General features: G+C 40.7%; 1 protein-coding gene across 2 annotated transcripts in view; it reads left to right on the top strand.

Moving 5' to 3' along the window:
* Positions 1-21,058, top strand: part of SNX18 (sorting nexin 18) — a 95,755-nt gene that overhangs the window by 62,702 nt on the left and 11,995 nt on the right. Inside the window, exon 2 of one of the 2 annotated variants that reach the window (XR_007726500.1) lies at positions 19,635-19,738. Coding sequence is in view for 1 of the 2 variants with exons in the window: in XM_050794095.1 (XP_050650052.1) it covers positions 19,635-19,639 (5 nt within the window). In the remaining variant the exon portion in view is untranslated. Of the gene's footprint in view, positions 1-19,634; positions 20,658-21,058 lie in introns of those variants that run through there. The other variant, XM_050794095.1, reaches the window with a different exon arrangement.

Genomic DNA, 21,058 nt, shown 5'->3' with positions numbered 1-21,058 from the left:
TATGAAAACCTCACTTCTGTGATAACTAACCCATTAATAACAGCATTAATCCATTCATGAGCGCAGAGCCCTTATGGCCTAATCACTTCTTAAAAGTCCCACCTCTGAATACCATCACAATAGCAATTGAATTTCAACATGAGTTTTAGAGAAGACATTCAGACCATAGTAGGATCATAGCTTGCTCCATGTCACCCTGCTATGAAGCCAGCAGCAAAGTCAGGGCAAGCCAAGGATGGAAGGAGCCCATGATACAGAGGAGCATGGCCTGACTCATGAACAGGCATTTGTATATAAGTATAGATATGTCTCACAAATACAGCAGAGGAAGGAACCCTTGCTGGGGAAAGAGGTGAGCACTCTCTAAGGTTAATGGGAATTTGTTTCCTTTTTTTTTTTTTTTTTTCTGAGCAGCCCCTCTTTTAGGAAGGAAGTCTATTATTCCCAACTCCTGATGGCAGACTTAAAGCCTCACAGGTCTGAATAGATATTCCCCTTGGATATTCAACTTTTGGGGAACAGCCAGCTCAACAGTGAACCTCTAATCTCATGGTGAATTATTTAAATCTGAGAATCAATTCAAGTCTTATTTTGAGTACCCTAGTCCATCCAATATCTTTTAATAATTTTGAATCTCAAAAAAAGAAGGAAATTGTCCTTATGTAAAAGTTGGTATGTAAACAAGTGGTTATAAACAGGTTGGTATGTAAACAAGTGGTTGGTCTATAAACAAGTGGTTATTTATATACTATTGAATACTATATACATCAACAGTATATAAATAATAGTCCTGGCCAAGGCAAAGACATAATCTGTTGCTGTCTTCTGCTGGAAAAGAGAATTGCTCTTACCAGAATTAAGGACTGTGCTCCCAAGGTGAATTAATATTTTTACCCCTATAGACTAAAAACTGTCAATAACTTCCAAAAGCAAAAAACAAAACAAAACCAAAAAACCCCTTAATGTCCTTTCTGTCCGTGGTGCCCAATTACTTGCACCTGCACACGGCATGAACTCATTGTTGGTGCTGCCAGTGTTCCAACCCCTTCTACTGAACCCTGCAATGCCCTCAGAGCCTGCTGCTCTTCTTTAGTTCACCTGGCAATTAATATTATGATGTTGAAAACACCACCATTCATTAAGAGTGGAGGAGTACAGCACCATTGCTTCCAATGCCAATGGTCTGTGGTAGAGACTACAAGTGGTCCACCTATTTCCATTCTTTCACTTTTGTGCACAGTAACAAAATCCCCAATATTTTTTAAGGCACGTGGCCATCGAGGGTACAGTGTGACTGTCTGTGCTTTCCTTGCAGTTAGATGTGGGCATAAGATGACATTCTGGCCAATGGGTTGTGAACAAATGTGATGAGGCCATCTGCCAGGTTGTGTCCATGAGAGGAAAGTGTATACCCCCTTTGCCCTTTCTCCTTTCATAGGAGGACAAGTTGCAGAAGAACCCAATCTTCTAGGGAAGCCGAGCAGCCAAGTCAAGGAAATCTGGGTTTCTGACACCAGTACCCAATGGCAGAAGTTCCCAGACACGCTCGTTTCATAGCATAGTGTCACCATAATTTTTTCACATTGACCCTAGGCCAAAAGTATGCCTAAAAATTCTGTTTTTAGGCAGTTGTATCCAAGCAATTTACTATGTCCTAACAACTTAGAAGTCATTAAAAAAAATTAGTTCAAATACATTGAAAGAAAAAATACTCTCATTTTTATTCTTTTTTTTTCTCTTACTTTTTTTTTTTTTTTTGAGACGGAGTCTCGCACTTTCACCCAGGCCGGAGTGCAGTGGCGCGATTTTGGCTCACTACAAGCTCTGCCTCCTGGGTTCACGCCATTCTCCTGCCTCAGCCTCCCGAGTAGCTGGGACTACAGGTGCCCGCCACCACGCCCGGCCAATTTTTTTGTATTTTTAGTAGAGACGGGGTTGCACTGTGTTAGCCAGGATGGTCTCGATCTCCTGACCTTGTGATCCGCCCACCTCGCCCCCGCAAAGTGCTGGAATTACAGGCATGAGCCACAGCACCCGGCGCTTATTCCTATTCTTAAATAACCACAGTCACTTACTAGTGGGATGCGTGCACCTGTTGAGCACTGCACAACTCTCAAACCTTGGGATCACATTGGGTAATAGTACTACCATTTACTTGTATTTTATCAGACGAACCACTGAAAACCCAGCTTTGCAAAGGTATGATATCATCAAAGAGAATGTAACAAGATCTAAAGTTTGAACTCCAAATTACCTCAAGCTAGTAGTCTGACAAATGTCAAGGTATCACTGAATTATCTTTGAATAAGAAAAATTTACCATGGTATCATGGTACCTGGGTGCATAGTTTGGGAACTATGTCTGTGAAGCAACTATACTAGCTCTGGACTGTTTATATAAGAGGAAAATAAACCTACTGTCTTCAAACCACTATGATTTCAGAGCTTTAAGAGCACACTAATCTTATCTAATATAAGGTTTAAACTATTAAGACAAAAATGAAAATATGATCAGGCAGTTTAACTTGAAATTTGCACATATACATAGACACCCCCAACCACCTGCCCTGCGGTTGCCTTCTGTTCCCCTAGGCCAATCCTCTAAGTTGCATCCATTTTCCTCTCATTTCCTTCCTTCTGCCTGGTAATTTGTTCCATTTCACTAGCTGCTGCTCTCAGGGCAGCGATGCCTGTGGCCTTTCCCTTCCAGAGACCCCTGTGTCTCTGCCCAAGCTGTGCCTTGTTGAAGGGGCTGTAGTTGCTTGTGTGGCAAACCCTGAGGCGCGAGGGCCAGCATTTCTCCCTCACCACACATATGCCTTCTTAAGGGAAAAAATTCCATTCCCCTTCAGGGAGCAATTAAAGAAGTGGGGTACAAAGCAAAGCTTTTGGTTGCATGATAGGTCGAGTCCTCTAAACCACGTAAGAGGTATATTTCAAAATGAAGAAATAATTTGAAGTACAAAGAATTAGTCAGGTATGAAAATCATTTAACCTTCGGCAAGTACCTAAAGCCAGGCTCTATGGGGGTGCCCAACAGGCCGTGAGCTTGGAAGAGAAGTCATTTCCTTCCCAAAGTTGACCTTTGAAAGTGAAGATGTTGCTCTAATATTACTTCTACTGGCCAGAGGGGGAAACGCCCCAGTCAATGGATTCTACAAAACTAGAGGAAACCAGAGCCCTGTGATACTGATTCCCTTCTAACTCCTACAGAGAAGTTTTCTCTCCACGTCTTGGCAAGATCATGGCTCACTGCAGCCTTGACTTCCTGAGCTCAAGCAATTCTCCCACCTCAGCCTCCTGAGTAGCTGGGACTACAGGCACACACCACCATGACCAGCTGATTTTTAAAAATCTTTGTAGAGATGTGTATTTACCATGTTGCTCAGACTAGTCTCAAACTCCTAGCCTGAAGCCCTCCACCTGCCTGGACGTCGCACAGTGCTGGTATTATAGGTGTGAGCCACTGCACCCAGCCCTGTCCAAGTCTTAAGGCCAACTGTGGCCACTTTCCTCTTGCGGTAAAGTAGACCTGGTCTCTTCCAGTTGACTTCTTCCAACATGTTTGAGTAGTTAGACATTCAAATGAGATAGCAATCCGTTCCCTCTGATGCTGGCTAGTAAGGCCAAAAGGGGTATTTCCAATGCTCTCAGATGTGTCAGCTTCTGTGAGGAGTTAAGCCCAGCAGAGGGTGTTGGATTTATGTGGTTCTAGAGGGAGGGCATTTCTAGTAACTGAAATAGTTGAGAATCCTACTCTGAATCACTTCCCTAAGCCCCTTTTGTTTTAGTGCCATTCTTTGTTAAAGCCTAAGTCAGATTATTGGTTTCTTTTGAGCAGAGACTGCAACAGATCAGACCTCTCTCCCTAAGCCAGATCCATGTGATCATTGCCTTTGATCTGACAGCTACTGACAGGAGTAGGGCTAGTGCAGGTGATGTGGTTTTCACCCTGGTCAGTGACCCCCTGCTTATACCTGACTAGCTCTCCCCAACCCTCAGCCCCAATCTTTGGTCTTTATTCCAAAAATGCAAACCTATGTAAATATCCAAATAAGCAGACATTAAACAGGAAGGAAAATACACTTTTGAAAAAAACGTATGATGACATGTTTCAAACCCAAGCCCTTTTTTCTTAGACAATCCCCTGCTTTGGCATCCTGTCCACATGGCTAGCGTGTAAGTCATTGCTTGCTTACTGGTCTCCCTTCCTCCCTAGATCCTGAGCTCCTTGAAGGCAGGAAGCATGGCACAGTTATCTCCCGTCTGATGTTCGTCACTTGGTGCATGATCAGTAAATGTTCATTTGACATGAGTTCTCCCCTCACTGGCATGGCTTAATGAAAGCTAAAGAAATAGAGTAAAGTAAGTGAAGTACAACTCAGCCTCCCTGTCCCCCCTCACATCTTTTTTCTTCCTTCCCCTGATGTCCTCATCTCTCTCCCTGTCTCAGAAGCGCTGTCAGCTTCCATAGTTCATTACACCCTCAACCTCCTGGGTTCAAGCAATTTTCCCACCTCAACCCCCAGAGTAGCTGGGACTACAGGCCTGCTTTACCTCTCCTGGCTAATTTTTAAATTGTATTTTTATATTTTTGTAGCAATGGGGTCTTGCTATATTGCCCAAGCTGGTCTCAAACCCCTTGGCTCAAACAATCCTCCTGCCTTGGCCTCCCAAAGTGCTGGGATTACAGGTATGAGCCACCGTGCTCAGCCTGTCCTGGACCTTTGGCTGCCAAGTGCTGAGCACAGAGCCATGCAAGGGAAGGTGGGCAGGAAAGCTTGCACCATTTGTCAGTGGCACTGTGAGCACTCAAAAATGATGTCCGCCTTTGACTACTGTGGTAGATGTCACTAATATTCTCCTTTACCTCCTAGTACACAGAGAAATATCTTTTCTGCCCTTTTAAAGTTAGATGTAACCATGTGACTTGCACTGGCACAAGAATTAAGAGCTGGTATGCGAATTTCCACACTTTCCCCCAGTCACAGTTGTCAGAGTAGTGCATACAAGTGTGTTTTTAGACAGAGGTGCCACAAGAGTGAAGAATCCTGGATCATTGAGCTGTCACCTGAGGAGAGTCACCCAGACCCCCAATGAGCTTTGCATGTGGAAGAAATAAATATTTGTTGTTTTAAGCCACTATGAGTTTTGGAGATTGTTTGTTTCTAACAAATATCTTGGCCTATCCTGGCTGATATAACTACCTTCTATACTTTGCTTTACTCTGTCCATATTTCAATTGTTTGTTAATCACAAGGTGCCCTGTGAAAGCAAAAGTCAGGCTAGTGACTCTTATGGTCTTTAACAAACGTGATGGCAACGTATTACTTTCAAAATTGTTGAAAAGGCTTCACTTGGGAAATGTGCCAGAGGGGAGCTATTGCTTTCCTTCATCTGCCCCTTTACTATGGTGACCTGGGACACTTCATGTGGGATCTGCCAATTTTGGCCTCCACAACTCCAGAATCAACCTTCCCTTCTTTTCCTCATCTCATCTGAGCTGCCTCCACCTCACCACACTCTTCTCAGATGGGTGTTACAGAGGTGCCAGGAATTCATCTAGAAGTGACTAACTCCTAGCACTTGTGAAATCAAAGCCCATGGACAACAAACTGCTCTCCGTTTGTGGACACATGGCTTCCCTGAATGTGCAAGACAGATCTAATTCTTAATGGTTGCCTGGCATTGATTAGCTCTGGACCCACGGACACTTTCACTGGTAAAATTACTGAGATGATGATCATGAAGCTTAATAAATAAGACATGACTAAGTTAACTTGTGGTCAGTCAACAATTCAATCCAAGGACACTGACACTGTCTCCCACAATTGGCTTGACTCTAACAGGGCAATGCATTAATAACACAGGGAGACTGAGCTTTGCCTTTGGATGAATGTTCTATGCTTGCCAACATAGGAGAGCAGTGGATTTTCAACGTAAGAAGATAATGACTTGGGTTTGTTCTCATTTCTGCCTCATACTGAGTCCTTACTCTAAAAAAAAATCACAATTCTTTTTTTGTTTTTGAGATGGAGTCTCACTTTGTAATCCAGGCTGGAGTGCAGCGGAGCAATCTCAGCTCACTGCAACCTCCACCTCCCAGGTTCAAAAGATTCTTATGCCTCAGCCTCCCAAGTAGCTGGGATTATAGGTGTGTGCCACCACAACAGACTAATTTTTGTATTTTTAGTAGAGATGGGGTTTCATCATGTTGGCCAGGCTGGTCTCAAACCCCTGACCTCAAGTGATCCACCTGTCTCAGCCTCCCTAAGTACTGAGATTACAGGCATAAGCCACCATGCCTGGCCCCACAATATATTCCTGATAGTCAGCTGCTCTATGAAAAAAATTCTAAGGGATCTACCTTCAGGAATATAGGTAGTAAGTGAAAGTTGCAATTTTCTCTGGAAGGTATTTTAATCACATACATTTTAATTTACATTAAATCATTAATATATTTTTCTGTAATTCACTGTATTAGAAATCTTTCCTTCAGAACCTAATGGGACTCAGAAGTAAAAATAAAAATAAAAAATCTTTCTTGACCAATCCTGGAGATTGGAGTGGGGAGCAACTACAACAAGTTAAGAATAGAGTCTGGGCCTTAGCAAATTGGCAGATATACCATGTTCATAGATAGGAAGATTGAAGATTGAATATTAAGACATTAATTCTCCACAAAACAATCTATAGATCCAACTCATTACCTACCAAAATCTCAGCAGTGTTTTTTGTAGAAATTGATGATCATGTTCTAAAATGTATGTGAAAATGCAAAGAACCTAGAAGAGCCAAAACAAGTATGAGAAGGCTGAACAAACTTGAAACACTTATATCACCCGATTTCAAAACTTAAAGCTACAGTAATCCACAGAGTGTGGAGTTGGTGAAAGGAAAGACATATAGACCACTGAAAAAATTATTCTTAACCTGGGCCCATTCATATATTGTTAATTGATTTTGACAGAGGTGCTAAGGTAATTCCATAGGGAAGGTATAGTCCTCTCAACATATGGGGTAGAAACAATTGGATATCTACATAGGAAAAAAATGAATTTCAGTCTTCATCTATAATGCAAAACTCAACTTGAAATGGATCATAGACCTAATGAAGAGTTAAAACTATAAAATTTAAAGAAAAGATATGAAATCCTTGTGATCTTTGGTAGGCAAAGATTTCCTAGAGAGGCAACAGAGGCATGAGCCATAAAACAGATACATTGCCATAAAAGAGCCATAAAAATAAATAAGCAAATTGTTTCATGTTCATACAAAGGAACACTAGTCAGCATCACCAAGGAATAAACTACTGATAACATGCAACAATATGGTAATCTCAAAAGCGCAATACTAAGTGAAAGATGCCAAATGCAAAATATTACACGCTTTATTATTTCATTTATATGAAATTTTAGAAAAAGCAAAACTTTAGTGTTAGAAAGCAGTTCAGTCTTTGCATGGAGCCAGGGCAAGCATCTAACTGTAGAGGGACATAAGGAAACTTTTGGAAAATGTGCCTTGTGGTGCTGATTGCGCGACCATATGCATTTGTCAAAACTCATGAGACTGTACCCTTAGGGGCAGAAAAGAGTTAACACAGCCAATCTGAGGCTGCTATTCTTAGGAAGTCCTGCTTACAAGGTTGGCTCTTGGCTGGTGTCTGGGAACTTGGATTTTTGGAGTCTTCTCGCTGTTCCCTAACTTATGAGGATGGTTTGCTGTGTCTAGACTGTTTATGCAAATAATGTGCTTTATGCTAAACATCTGCTTTCCTTCTGGAAGTTCTGGAATTTTAGTACATGTTAGGCAAAGGTGCCTATGTAAGTAGACCCCAGTTAAAACCTTGAGACTGAGTCTTTAATGGGCTCTCTGGGGAGAAAATTCACACAAATTGTATTTTAAAAATACATTTCAACTTTTATTTTAGATTCAGGCGTATTACATGATGCTGAGTTTTGGGGTATGATTGATCCTATCACCCAGGTAGTGAGCACAATACTCTATAGTTTTTAACTCTTACCCTTCTCCTTCCCTCCCCTTCTAGTAATCCCTAGTGTCTATTGTTGCCATCTTTATGTCCATGAATATCCATTGTTTAGCTCCCTCTTATAAATGAGCACATACAGTATTTGGTTTTCTGTTCTTGCATTAATTCACTTAGGATAATGGCCTCCAGATGCATCTATGTTGCTGCAAAGGACATTATTTCATTCTTTATGTTTGTGTAGTATTCTGTGGTGTATATATATACTACATTTTCTTTATTTAATCCACTGTTGATGGGCACCTAGGTTGATTCCATGTCTTTGCTATTATGCATAATGCTACAATGAACATACAAAAATATGTGTCTTTTTTTTATTAAACAATTTGTTTTATTTTGGGTATATACCCAGTAATGGGATTGCTAGGTTGAATGGTATCACTGCTTTAATTTAATTAATTAATTTTTATTTTTTTTGAGATGGAGTCTCGCTCTGTCACTCAGGCTAGAGTGCATTGGCACAGTCTTGGCTCACTGCAACCTCTGCCACCTAGGTTCAAGAGATTCTCCTGCCTCAGTCTGCTGAACAGCTGGGACTACAGGCATGTGCCACCATGCCCAGCTAATTTTTTGTATTTTTAGTAGAGACGGGGTTTCACCATATTGGCCAGGCTGATCTCCAACTCCTGACCTCGTGATCCACCCGCCTTGGCCTCCCAAAGTGCTGGGATTATAGGTGTGAGCCACCGTGCCTGGCCTGCTTTACGTTCTTTTAGAAATCTCCAAACTACTTTCCACAGTGGCTAAACTAATTTATATTCCCACTGACAGTGTATAACTTTCCCTTCTCTCTGCAGCCTCACCAGCATCTGTTGTTTTTTTGACTTTTTAATAATAACCATTCCAACTGGACACACGTTGTATTGGTGTCTTAGGACTGCTGTAACAAACTGTCACAAACTAGGTGGCTTAAAACAGATTTATTCTCTCATAATTTTGGAGGCCAAAAGTCTAAAAGAAAGATATTGGTAGGACTGAACTCCCTCCAGAGGCTTTAGGAGAGATTCCATTCCTTGTTTCTTCCAACTTCTGGTGGTTTCCCAGGCATGTGACTACATCATTCCAATCTCTGTCTCCATAGTCACATTTCTTCCTCCTTTTCTCTGTGCCTGTCTCTCCCCTGTGTTTCATTTATAAGGAAAGCCTTGGGATCCCTCTGGCCCTTTCCTCCCTCCCAAATCTCTTCTTGGCTACTAGGCTGCCCTTGTGGTCAGAGTGGGTGTCAACCACCCGCTGGAAATACCTCTGATCTCCAGAGTCCCTTGTCATTTCCAGGTAATGACTCTCTCCAACAGCATTGCTACTGGAGAGAACCATTCCAGAGTCTTGGTCTTCCCCTTTTAAAATGCAAATGCCTGTGAAAAATAGGATAAAATTATGTGTAAAGTATAAGGCTTTTCTTATGATGTAGTCCTATTTGGAAAAGGAATTGTATAATATAACACAAATGAGGTTATGGTGGTGTCCTCTCATCTGAGGGCCAGCACTATAGCTCTCCCTACCATCTCTACCAAAAGAGACTCTTTGGGAATAATGAGAGAATCCTGATAGAAGAAAAGGCGTCTAGGAGAGGCTGAGGCTTTTAAGCTGAGGCTTTTAAAAAGGCCTTCATCTACATTGGGCATTTGTTCAGAGCTCGCCTGCTTTGCTAATGTCGTTGCTGCATGCCCACTTTGGGACAAGAAGGAAAGGGCTCTTCTCCAATACATCAACTAAATGATTAATAAATGAAGAAGTGAAGTTCATACTCATTGTTAGCTCTGGTACCATAGCAGCAGAGGGCATCTGTAGCAGAATGTTCCACTTTAGGGGTTAGATGCCTAGATTCTATGACGTTCCACAGCCACCAACTGGCTGTTCTGTACCCTTAGCAAGTCACATTCTGCTTATATCTCAATTTTCTTATCTGTCCATGATACAGATAGCACCTACTCTATCCTTTCTATAAATTTTTCAGCATTGCAGCCATCAGAATGAGGGAACCTGTAGTAAGAATGGATGTGCCCCTTTCCCCTCCCTTTCCTACATTGGTTCCCTGGGCAGTGTGTACTTGGGTATGGGTGAGTATCTGGGACTGGTGACCAGAGAGGTCTCTCGACCAAGGTGCAGATGAGTAGATCAAAAAAGCATGTACTGACACAAAGTGGAAGCTAGATAAAGAGTCAAAATACAGTGGTGTGTTGTATTCAAGAGACCTATCTCACATGCAAGGGCACACAATGACTCAAAAGGATGAAAGAAAATTTACCAAGCAAATGGGAAACAGAAAAAAGCAGGGGTTGCAATCCTAGTTTTTGACAAAATAGACTTTAAATCAACAAAGATCAAAAAAGACAAAGAAGGACATTACATATTGGTAAAGGGGAGCTAACTATCCTAAATATATATGCACCCAATACAGGAGCACACAGATTCGTAAAACAAGTTCTTAGAGACCTACAAAGAACCTTAGACTCCCATACAATAATAGTGGGAGACTTTAACACTCCACTGTCAATATTAGATAGAACATCAAGACAGAAAATTAACAAAGATATTCAGGACTTGAACTCAGCTCTGGACCAAGTTGACCTGATAGATATCTACAGATCTTTCCACCCCGGAAGAACAGAATATACATGCTTCTTGGTACCACATGGCACTTACTCTAAAATTGATCACATAATTAGAAGTAAATCACTCCTCAGCAAATGCAAAAGAACTGGAATCACAGCAGTCTCTCAGACCACAGTACAATCAAATTAGAACTCAAAAGTAAAAACCTCACTCAAAATCACACAACCACATGAAACTTTAACAGCCTGCTCCTGAATGACTCCTGGGTAAAACATGAAATTAAGGTGGAAATTAAGTTCTTTGAAACCAATGAAAACAAAGAAAATGTACCAGAATCTCTGGGATGCAGCTAAAGCAGTGTTAAGAGAGAAATTTATAGCACTAAATGCTCACATCAAAAAACTAGAAAGATCTTAAATGTACACCCTAGCACCACAACAAAAATAAACTAGAGAACAAAGAGCAGACAAACCCCAAAGCTAGCAGAAGACAAGAAAAATCCAAGATCAGAGCAGAACTGAAGGATATAGAGACACAAGAAAACCCTTCAAAAAAAAATAAATGAATTCAGGAGCTTGTTTTTTGAAAAAATTCATAAGATACATGGACCACTAGCTAGACTAGTAAAGAAGAAAAAAGAGAAGAATCAAATAGACACAATAAAAAACAATAGAGGTATCAGCATGGATCCCACAGAAATACAACCATCTGAGAATAAACAGTCTTATGCAAATAAACTAGGAAACCTAGAAGAAATGGATAAATTCCTAGACACATACACCCTCCCAAGACTGAATTGGGAAGAAGTTGAATCCCTGGAGACCAATAACAAGTTCCAAAATCGAGGCAGTAATAAATAGCCCACCAACCAAAAAAAGCCCAGGACCAGATGGATTTACAGCTGAGTTCTACCAGAAATGCAAAGAGGAGCTGATACCATTTCTTCTGAAATTATTCCAAACAATCAAAAAGGAGGGACTCCTCCCTAACTCATTCTGTGAGGCCAGGCCTGATACCAAAACCCGTCAGAGATACAACAAGAAAAGAAAACTTCAGGCCAATATCCCTGATGAACATCGATGTAAAAAATTCTCAATTAAAATACTGGCAAACCGAATCCAGCAGCACATCAAGGAGCTTATCCACCACGATCAAGTTAGCTTTATTCCTGGGATGCAAGGCTGGTTCACCATAAGCAAATCAATACATGTAATCCATCACATAAACAGATCTAAAGACAAAAACCACATGATTATCTCAATAGACACATAAAGGCCTTTGATAAAATTCAACGTCCCTTTTTGTTAAAAAAAACTCTCAATCAACTCTCATTGAAGGAACATACCTCAAACTAATAGGAGCCATTTATGACAAACCCACAGCTGGAAACAGTCCCCTTGAAAACTGGCACGAGACAAGCATGACCTCTCTCACCACTCCTATTCAACTTAGTATTGGAAGTTCTGGCCAGGGCAATCAGGCAAAAGAAAGAAATAAAGGGCATTCAAATATGAAGGGAGGAAGTGAAAATGTCTTTGCAGATGACACGATACTATATTTGGAAAACCCCATTGTCTCAGCCCCAAAACTTCTTAAGCTGATAAGCAACTTCAGCAAAGTCTCAGAACAAAAAATCAATATACAGAAGTCATAAGTATTCTTATACACCAACAACAGGCAAGCGGAGAGCCAAATTGTGAGTGAACTCCCATTCACAATTGCTACAAAGAGAATTGTATCTCTGTCAGGTTTTGGTGTCAGGACAATGCTGGCCTCATAGAATGAGTTAGAGAGGAGTCCCTCCTTTTCAATTCACAGTTGCTACAAAGAGAGTAAAATACCTAGGAATACAGTTAACAAGGGAAGTGAAGGACCTCTTCAAGGAGAACTACAAACCACTGCTCAAGGAAGCCAGAGAGGACACAAACTAATGATAAAATATTCCATGCTCATGGATAGGAAGAATCCATATCATGAAAATGGCCATACTACCCAAAATAATTTTTAGATTCAATGCTATTCCCATTAAACTACCACTGACATTCTTCACAGAATTATAAAAAAACTATTTTAAAATTTATACAGAACCAAAAAGGAGCCCATATAGCCAAGTCAATCCTAAACAAAAAGAACAAAGCTGGAGGCATCACCCTACCAGACTTCATTCAAACTACACTATAAGTCTGCAATAGCCCAAACAGCATGGTACTGGTGCAAAAACACACATAGACCGATGAAATAGAATAGAGAACTCAGAAATAAGATCACACATCTGCAACCATCCGATCTTCAACAAACTTGACAAAAACAAGCAATGGGGAAAGGATTTCCTATTCAATAAATGGTGGTGGGATAACTGGCTATCCATTTGCAGAAAATTGAAACTGGACCACTTCCTCACACCTTATACAAAAATTAACTCAAGATGGATTAAAGACTTAAATGTAAAACCCAAAACTATAAAAACTCCATTCAGGACATAGGCATGGGCAAAGATTTCATGATAAAATCACCAAAAGCAATTGCAACAAAAGCAAAAATTGACAAATGGTATCTAATTAAACTAAAGAACTTCTGCACAGTAAAAGAAACTCAGAGTGAACAGGCAACCAACAGAGTGGGAGAAAATCTTCACAGTTTATCCATCCAACAAAGGTCTAATATCCAGTGTCTACAAGGAACTCAAATTTACAAGAAAAAACAAACAACCTCATTAAAAGATGGGCAAAGGACATGAACAGACACTTTTCAAAAGAGGAATTCATGCAGCCAACAAACACATGAAAAAAAGCTCAACATCACTGATCATTAGAGAAATGCAAATCAAAACCACAATGAGATACCATCTCATGCCAGTCAGAATGGCCACTATTAAAAAGTCAAGAAACAACAGATGCTGCCAAGGTTGCGGAGAAATAGGGACACTTGTTGGTGGGAATGTAAATTATTTCAACCATTGTGGAAGATGGTATGGCAATTCCTCAAAGAGCTAGAACCAGAAATATCATTTGACCCAGCAATCCCATTGCTGGGTATATACCAAAGGGAATATAAATCTTTCTATTACAAAGATACATGCACACGTATGTTCATTGCAGCACTATTCACAATAGCAAGGAGATGGAATCAACCCAAATGCCCATCAGTGATAAACTGGATAAAGAAAATGTGGTATATATACACCATGGAATACTGTGCAGCCATAAAATGAATGAGATAATGTCCTTTGTAGGGACATGGATGAAACCGGAAGCCATTATCCTTAGCAAACTAACACAGGAACAGAAAACCAAAGACCACATGTTCTTACTTGTAAGTGGGAGCTGAACGATGGGATCGCATGGACACAGAGAAGGGAACAACACACACTGGGGCCTGTTCGGGGGGTGGGGTGGAGGGAGGGAGAGTATTAGGAAGGATGGCTAGTGGATGTTGGGCTTAATACCTAGGTGATGGGTTGATACGTGCAGTAAACCACCATGGCACATGTTTATCTACGTAACAAACCTGCACATCCTGTACATGTACCCCAGAACTAAAAATGATTAAAAAAGATGAACTATGGGGACTTTGTTGTCCATCAATCATCCGTCCATTTATCCTTTCCTCCCTCCATCCCTCCGTCCATCCCTCCCTTCCTCCCTTCCTCCCTCTGTCTGTCCATCTGTCCATCCATCCATCCATCCATCAATCCATGTAGTGATGTGCTGGAACACCTCTTCCCAACTCTGTATCCAATAATGGCTTGAAATTGGCCATGGTGGTAGTATAAATATCCTGAAAATCAAGTTGGCAAACATCACAAATCATGGCCTTTTTTGTAGATCCAGTTGTTAATCCTTCACTAGCATGCCACTGATTCTATCTATCCATCTCTTTTATCTAACCATTTATCTATGCATTCATGGGACTCATATGAATTGGCTACCCAGGATGTACCAGGCACTCTGAGGCCCTTTGTATCTCTACTCTGAGCCTGAATGTTTGCTAGACTCTAACAGTGAGAGAGCATGAGGAGAGTCTTTGTTTTACTGCTTGCTTTGGTACATCCTGGGAAGAATTTCTGTCCCCACGATTACACCAGACACTACGTGAGGCCTGAGGCAGGGAGCAGCCTAGCATGTGTGGATGAGCCAACTACGTCTTCCCTCCTGTTCATAGTAGGCGGTTTTTGCTCTAGGACAGTGACCAGTAGCAGTACAGGAAAGTGGGGGGAGGAGGGATGGCAGATGAAGTTCCACCCGAGGTTATTGTTCCCATAGTCCCCACTTGGTTTCCAACTCTGCCTTCTGCTTCTCTTGACCCTTCTCTCTTACTCTGCTCAGTTTCTCCTCACTGTTCCGTCAAATGCACTAGGGTTGATGCTCCTTCTTCCTCATTTCTCACCTGTCTGCTTCAGTCCATGAGGTAACAACACACGATCAGGAAAAAAATTGCAAACAATTTTTTAAAGAAAAAAAGGGCACACTAGAAATTAGGAATTTGGAGCAGACTTTGGTGTGGTTTTAAGACACGTCTGGAGTTTTTCACAATTCCCTATTCTCTGTTGCACTACTTGCCAACTTCCTGAAACCAGTGTTTCCTTTGACAGTAATCTCACACACCCTCCTTACACCCAAGAGTCAGGCGGTACATGCTAAGTGAGCAAAGCTTCTTCAAGAATCATGGAATGGCCATGGCTACGGGAATGGCCATCCCTCAAGGCAGAGCCCTGGCAGTGATAAAGTGTTAAGAGATTTTTAAGTTCAGAGAGATGTGGAATTGGAGGGGTGATTGAAGCTCTGTAAGCAACGGCTGAAGACCTGAGGCTGCCTATCTGGGAATCACACAGGCCACATAATATGGAGACAGCAGCTGGGTAGAGGCAGCTGGCTCCAGTAGAGAGGGCAGGCAATGGCCAGGAGGATAGGTAGGGGTCACTAGGAAAATGGCCATAGTCTAGCAGGGTTTTGGAGCCTGCAAATGTTGAGATTCTAGGAAGGTCTTCTCACTGACCTTTGCCTCAAACATTGCTGGCTGAAATAAAGAGTGTTTCTAAGTAGTAGGAACTGACAGGACTGTTACCGGTAGCAGAGATCCAAGTTACCTGAGGTGAATCCATATGGATGTGAAGCAACTTCAGCTTGGACTTCCCCAAAAGAATTCGACTGAGAGTCATAAGGCAGAAGAAGACACTGAGGCAAGTGTCAGAGCAGGAATGAAAGTTTATTGAAAAGCTTTAGAACAGGAAGGAGAGGAAAGAAAAGAAGGAAAGTACAACTTGGAAGAGGGCCAAGTGGGTGACTTGAGAAACCAAGTATGCAGCTTGACCTCTTGACTTGGGGTTTTATATGTTGGCCTCCTTCTGGGATCTTGCCTTACTTCTCCCAGCTCCTGAGGTCTTATTGGGAAGTTGCTGATCAGTTTCAGGTGTTTTCTGTCCGTTAGGAGACTGCCTTTCCCTGGCACTAGCTGTGAGCAATTATTACTTTAGAGAAGCAGTTAACAACTGCCTGACCATTACCTGATGGTCACCCAACACTTCTGGTGTATCGAGCCCTCTTCTGTCCTGCTCATACCTGACTAGCTACCTGCTGTGACTGAACTCGGGGAGAAACCTCATGGCAATGGTTCCAAGTACTATTTGGTCATTTTTTAAACTTGGATTTTGCCAACTGCATTCATCAACCAATTATTACACATAAAATGTAACATATAGTGTGTGTGTATAATTTATTTCAACTGCATTCATCAGCCAATTATTACACATAAAATGTAACATATAGTATGTGTGTATAATTTATTTCATATAACGTAGGGTTGTAAATATATTATTTACCTGTATATGGCATGAATAATCAGAATGAGCACTATCAAAGTTGTTTGGAAATTATTTAAAAATATATATATCTATATATTTCGGAGATAGGATATCACTTTGTCACCCAGGCTGGAGTGCAGTGGCACAACCATAGTACACTGGAGCCTCAAATGCCTGGGCTCAAGAAATTCTCCCACCTTGGCCTCCCGAAGTGTTGGGATTACAGGCATGAGCCACAATGCCTGGCCTAAAGAATTTTTAATCTAAGGACTGTTATCTGAACTTTTAAGAAGCCTTGAGAGATTTGAACTTATATTTTATCTGAACCCAAAACTCAAATCCTGGTTATGTTTTAGTCAAACCCAGCCAACATGCCTGAATTCCCAGAGGCAGATGATGTAATTTAAGAGATTTTTCAGCTGTTTTTGCTTCTTTCAATCTTGGCTCTGGAAAATGCTATAGTCCAGAAGCCAAAGAAAAAAGAATAAGAAAAAAAGAAAGTCAGAGTTTCCTGGAAGGCAACTGTCCTGGGGCTACATTGGGCATTTTTCTTTGCTCACTCCATTCTTACTAAAAAACATCCTCCATTCTTACTAACACATAATTATCAAGTCAGTCCTACTGAATTCAGCTGAGAACACCAAAACTACAACAAAGAATGGGGATTTTCTTCAACTGGACAAGGATGTATTGAGTACCTTCAATGTGCTAAATGCTGCGGTTACACAGGTTAATGATAGCTATCCTTGCCCTCAAGGGAGTTTGCAATCTATTTAAGAAGAGCAAAGTGGAAAGGAGAAAGAACACTAACAATTACTGAAGATCTACCTCATTCATTCATCTAACAAAAACTTTCTGAGTGTCCATTATATGCCAAATATTGTTCAAGGTACTGGAGATTCAGGAATGGAGAAGACAGATGTGGTCCCTGCTCTCATGAAGGTTTCATCCTAGTAGAGCAGACAAACACATTATAAAAATGCCAGCTGACAGTATGATGGCTTTTCAAAAAGTTAAACATAGAATTACCATATGATCCAGCTGACAGTGTGATGTCTTCTCAAAAAGTTAAACATAGAATTACCATATGATCTACTATTAGGTATAACACTCAAAGAATTGAAAGTAGGGATTTAAACAGATATTTTGGGCACTGACATTCATATGAACATTATTCATCATAACCAAAAGGTGGGAACAACCCAAGTGTCTACTGGCACACGAATAGATAAATGAAATGTGATATGTGCATGCAATGAAATACTATTGTCTTAAGAAAGAATGACATTTTGGTACATGTTACAACATAAATAAACTGTGATAATATTATGCTAAGTGAAACAAGCCATAAACAAAAGGACAGATATTGTGTCATTCCACTGATATGAGGTACTTTGAATAGTCAAATTCATAGAGACAGAAGGTATCATAGAGGTTACCAGGGGCTGGGGGAAGCAGGTAATACGGTGTTACAGAATTTTAGTTTGGGAAGATGAAAAAGTCCTGGAAATGGATACTGGTGATGGTTGTGCAACATTGTAAATATGCTTCATGTCACAGAATTTTATACTTTAAAAAATGGTTAAAAGGGTAACATTTGTTATGTATATTCTGCCACAACAAACAGACAAACCAACCAAAAATGGCATGCTGGTAAGGTAAGAGGATGACTGGATATTGATTTTAGATTGGGTGGCTAGGGATGGCCTCTCTGAGGAGTGTCATCCACACTGAGATCTGAATGTCAAGAATAAGAAGGAAGTAATGCACAATCAGAAGGAAAAGCAGTCCCAGAATATGGAACTGTAAGATCAAATACCTGAAGGTAGACATAGGCTGGATATTGGAGGAACAGAAAGGAGACCCTCTGGTCTTCCTCTGGTGGAGGAAGTGGGAGGGATGGCGAGTGGTCAAAATGTAAGGTCTAAGATGTAAGCAGGAGACTTTTCCAGTCAGCATGAGGGCTGACTTCTACTGGACTTTATTCTACCTTAACAGGAACTTTCTGGAGGATTTTAAGCAGTTGAGTAACATGAGAAAGAGGAAATATATTCTGTCTTGGGTAATTTTAGATGGATTCATAGAGGTAACATTTTACCTGGAACTTAAGTCATAGACATTCATGGGGAGAAAAGCTAGCAAAATTGTTCCAGAGTAGTACCAGCAGAGACTCAGAGTTAGGGGCTTAGACTTCTTTTTAAAGAAATATTTAATTTGAAGATCTTAGAAAATATAAAGCCACGCTTATCGCAGTAGTGTTATGAATAAGGAACCACATGGGCCATAAAGTAATCATCTTCTTGGAGGTAAACTTTGCTCAGATTACTGAACTTTTTCACGTAATTTTAATTAAAATTTTTTAATTGAAAACAATATTTTTTAAAAGTTTAATTATATGTTTTCTTTAACCCAAAATATCCAGAATAGTATTATTTTAACATAATCAACATAAAAATTATTGAGATTTTTTATGATCAATTTTGAAACTTATTTATTGATTTTTGAGGCAGGGTCTTGCACCGTCACCCAGGCTGGAGTGCAGTGGCACCATTGCGGCTCACTGAAGCCTTGAACTCCTGGGCTCAAGGGATCCTCCTGCCTCAGTCTCTCAAGGAGCTAGGACTACAGGCATGTGCCAACACACCTGGCTAAATCTAAAAATTTCGTTTTTGTAGAGACAGGGTATCTATCACTTTGTTGACCAGGCTAATCTTGAACTCCTGGGCTCCAGCAATTCTCCTGCTTCTGCCTCCCAAAGTGTTTGGATTATGGGTGTGAGCTGCCGCGCCCAGCCTAATTTTGACACTTAAAAAATATGTCACCACTTTTTAACAGTCATGTCTTCCTTTTCTTTGAATTGTGGTAAAATATACATAGTATAAAATTCGATATTGAAAACCGTACTTTTATATTACAATAAATAAAGATGTATTATGCAGTGTAATGTACTATTTGTATAGATTTTCCAGGTGTTTCAAGTTTTGGATGGCTGCCTGTGGCTACACACCAGACCTCTATCCATTCATACATCTACTCTCATCTATTGTTAAGGAATATTTCATTGAAAAAGTTTGTGAATGACTGAATTGTAAATGACATCCCTATATAAATGGTTATCGGATAATTCTTATGTGAATCTTCTTTTGCTATTGATTCATCTATCATAAAAAAATCAGTTTTCAAGTCATTAGGCTGCCTCTGAATTTTTTCTTGCCTTTCTTTGTATTTCCAGGTTAGTTCCTCTAAACATTTACCCAGCTTTTGGTCTTTATGATAGTGAAGACATCTGACCTCTGGTTGGCCATTACATTGTTGAAGAGGACTTCGAGAGACCAGGTAGTTCACTGGGTCAGTTGGCTCAGTTTAGAGGCATTCACTCATTCTTGCCCTTCGTCCCAGCCCAGAGTGTCCTGTAATCCAAATGAACTCTCCCTCTCTGATCTAAGCATTTTTCAGTTTGAAATTTTAATGGAGAGAATTCTAGGTTCACATGCAATTTTAAGAAATCAGACGGCTAGATCTCGTGTATTCTTCACCCAGTTTCTCCCAATGTAACATTTTATAAAACATTAGTATATTATCACAACCAGGAGATTGACATTACTACAATCCATCAATCTTTTTCAGATTTTCCCAGCTTTATTTGTACTCACATGTGTGTGTATGTGTGAAAATTGCACAGTTCCATAAAATGTTATGACCTGTATAAGTTTGTGTATCCACCACCAGTCAAGATACTGACAGTTCCAACATCACAAGGATCCCTTATTTTGCCCATTTACAACCACTCCTACCTTCCTCACCCACCCCATCGCTATACCCTGGCAACCATTAACAAATATGTCCTCCAGTTTTGAAATTTTGTCATTTCAAAAATGTTTCATAAATAGATGCATACAGTATGCATTCTTTTGAGAAAGGCCTTTTTGTGGTTCCTATGTAATAATAATGAGTCTGACTCCATTTTCTGATGTTTGCTAGTAGCTTTTATACCGCACTCTTCTCTTTTCCCATTTTGCCCCACATCTGGGCAACCTGATAAGAAAGCCTGGGTTCTTCCGTTGGCTCTGAGATTCCAACCAAGTGGGCTCCCGCCTGCGTACAGGAACCCTCACCCCAGCCCCACTCCCCAAAGCCTAAGAAAATTTCAAGTCAGTTTTCTTTCCCTGCTCTCTTACTCTGTTTTTGGACCTGTTTGGGAAACTTTCCCAGCTGTCTCCAGAAAACTTCATTATGTGCGTAATAAACCTTTTCACACTCTCTCGATGTCTGTCTAGTGTCATCATTTGAACTGTATTTTAGGTGGGAATTTATCCTATTTCTACAGAATGGCTACAATAGCATAATTCTTGGATATTCATCCAAGTTGTTGCCTGTATAGTATTCCATGGTAGGTATGCATCACAATTTGTTTAACCATTCACCTGTTGAAGGGCATTTCTGGCCTTTACACTCTTTAGCTATTACAAATAAAGCTGCTATGGGCCAGGCACTGTGACTCATGCCTGTAATCCCAGCACCCTGGGAGGCCGAGGCAAGTGGATCACTTGAGGTCAGGAGTTCACAACCAGCCTGGATAACATAGCAAAGCCCCATCTCCACAAAAAAATACAAAAATTACCTGGTTGTGGTGGTGGATCCCTGTAGGTACAGTTA

Source organism: Macaca thibetana, chromosome 6 (genome assembly GCF_024542745.1).
Source record: "Macaca thibetana thibetana isolate TM-01 chromosome 6, ASM2454274v1, whole genome shotgun sequence".
Taxonomy (NCBI): domain Eukaryota; kingdom Metazoa; phylum Chordata; class Mammalia; order Primates; family Cercopithecidae; genus Macaca; species Macaca thibetana.
This window is presented reverse-complemented; position numbering and strand designations above follow the sequence as displayed.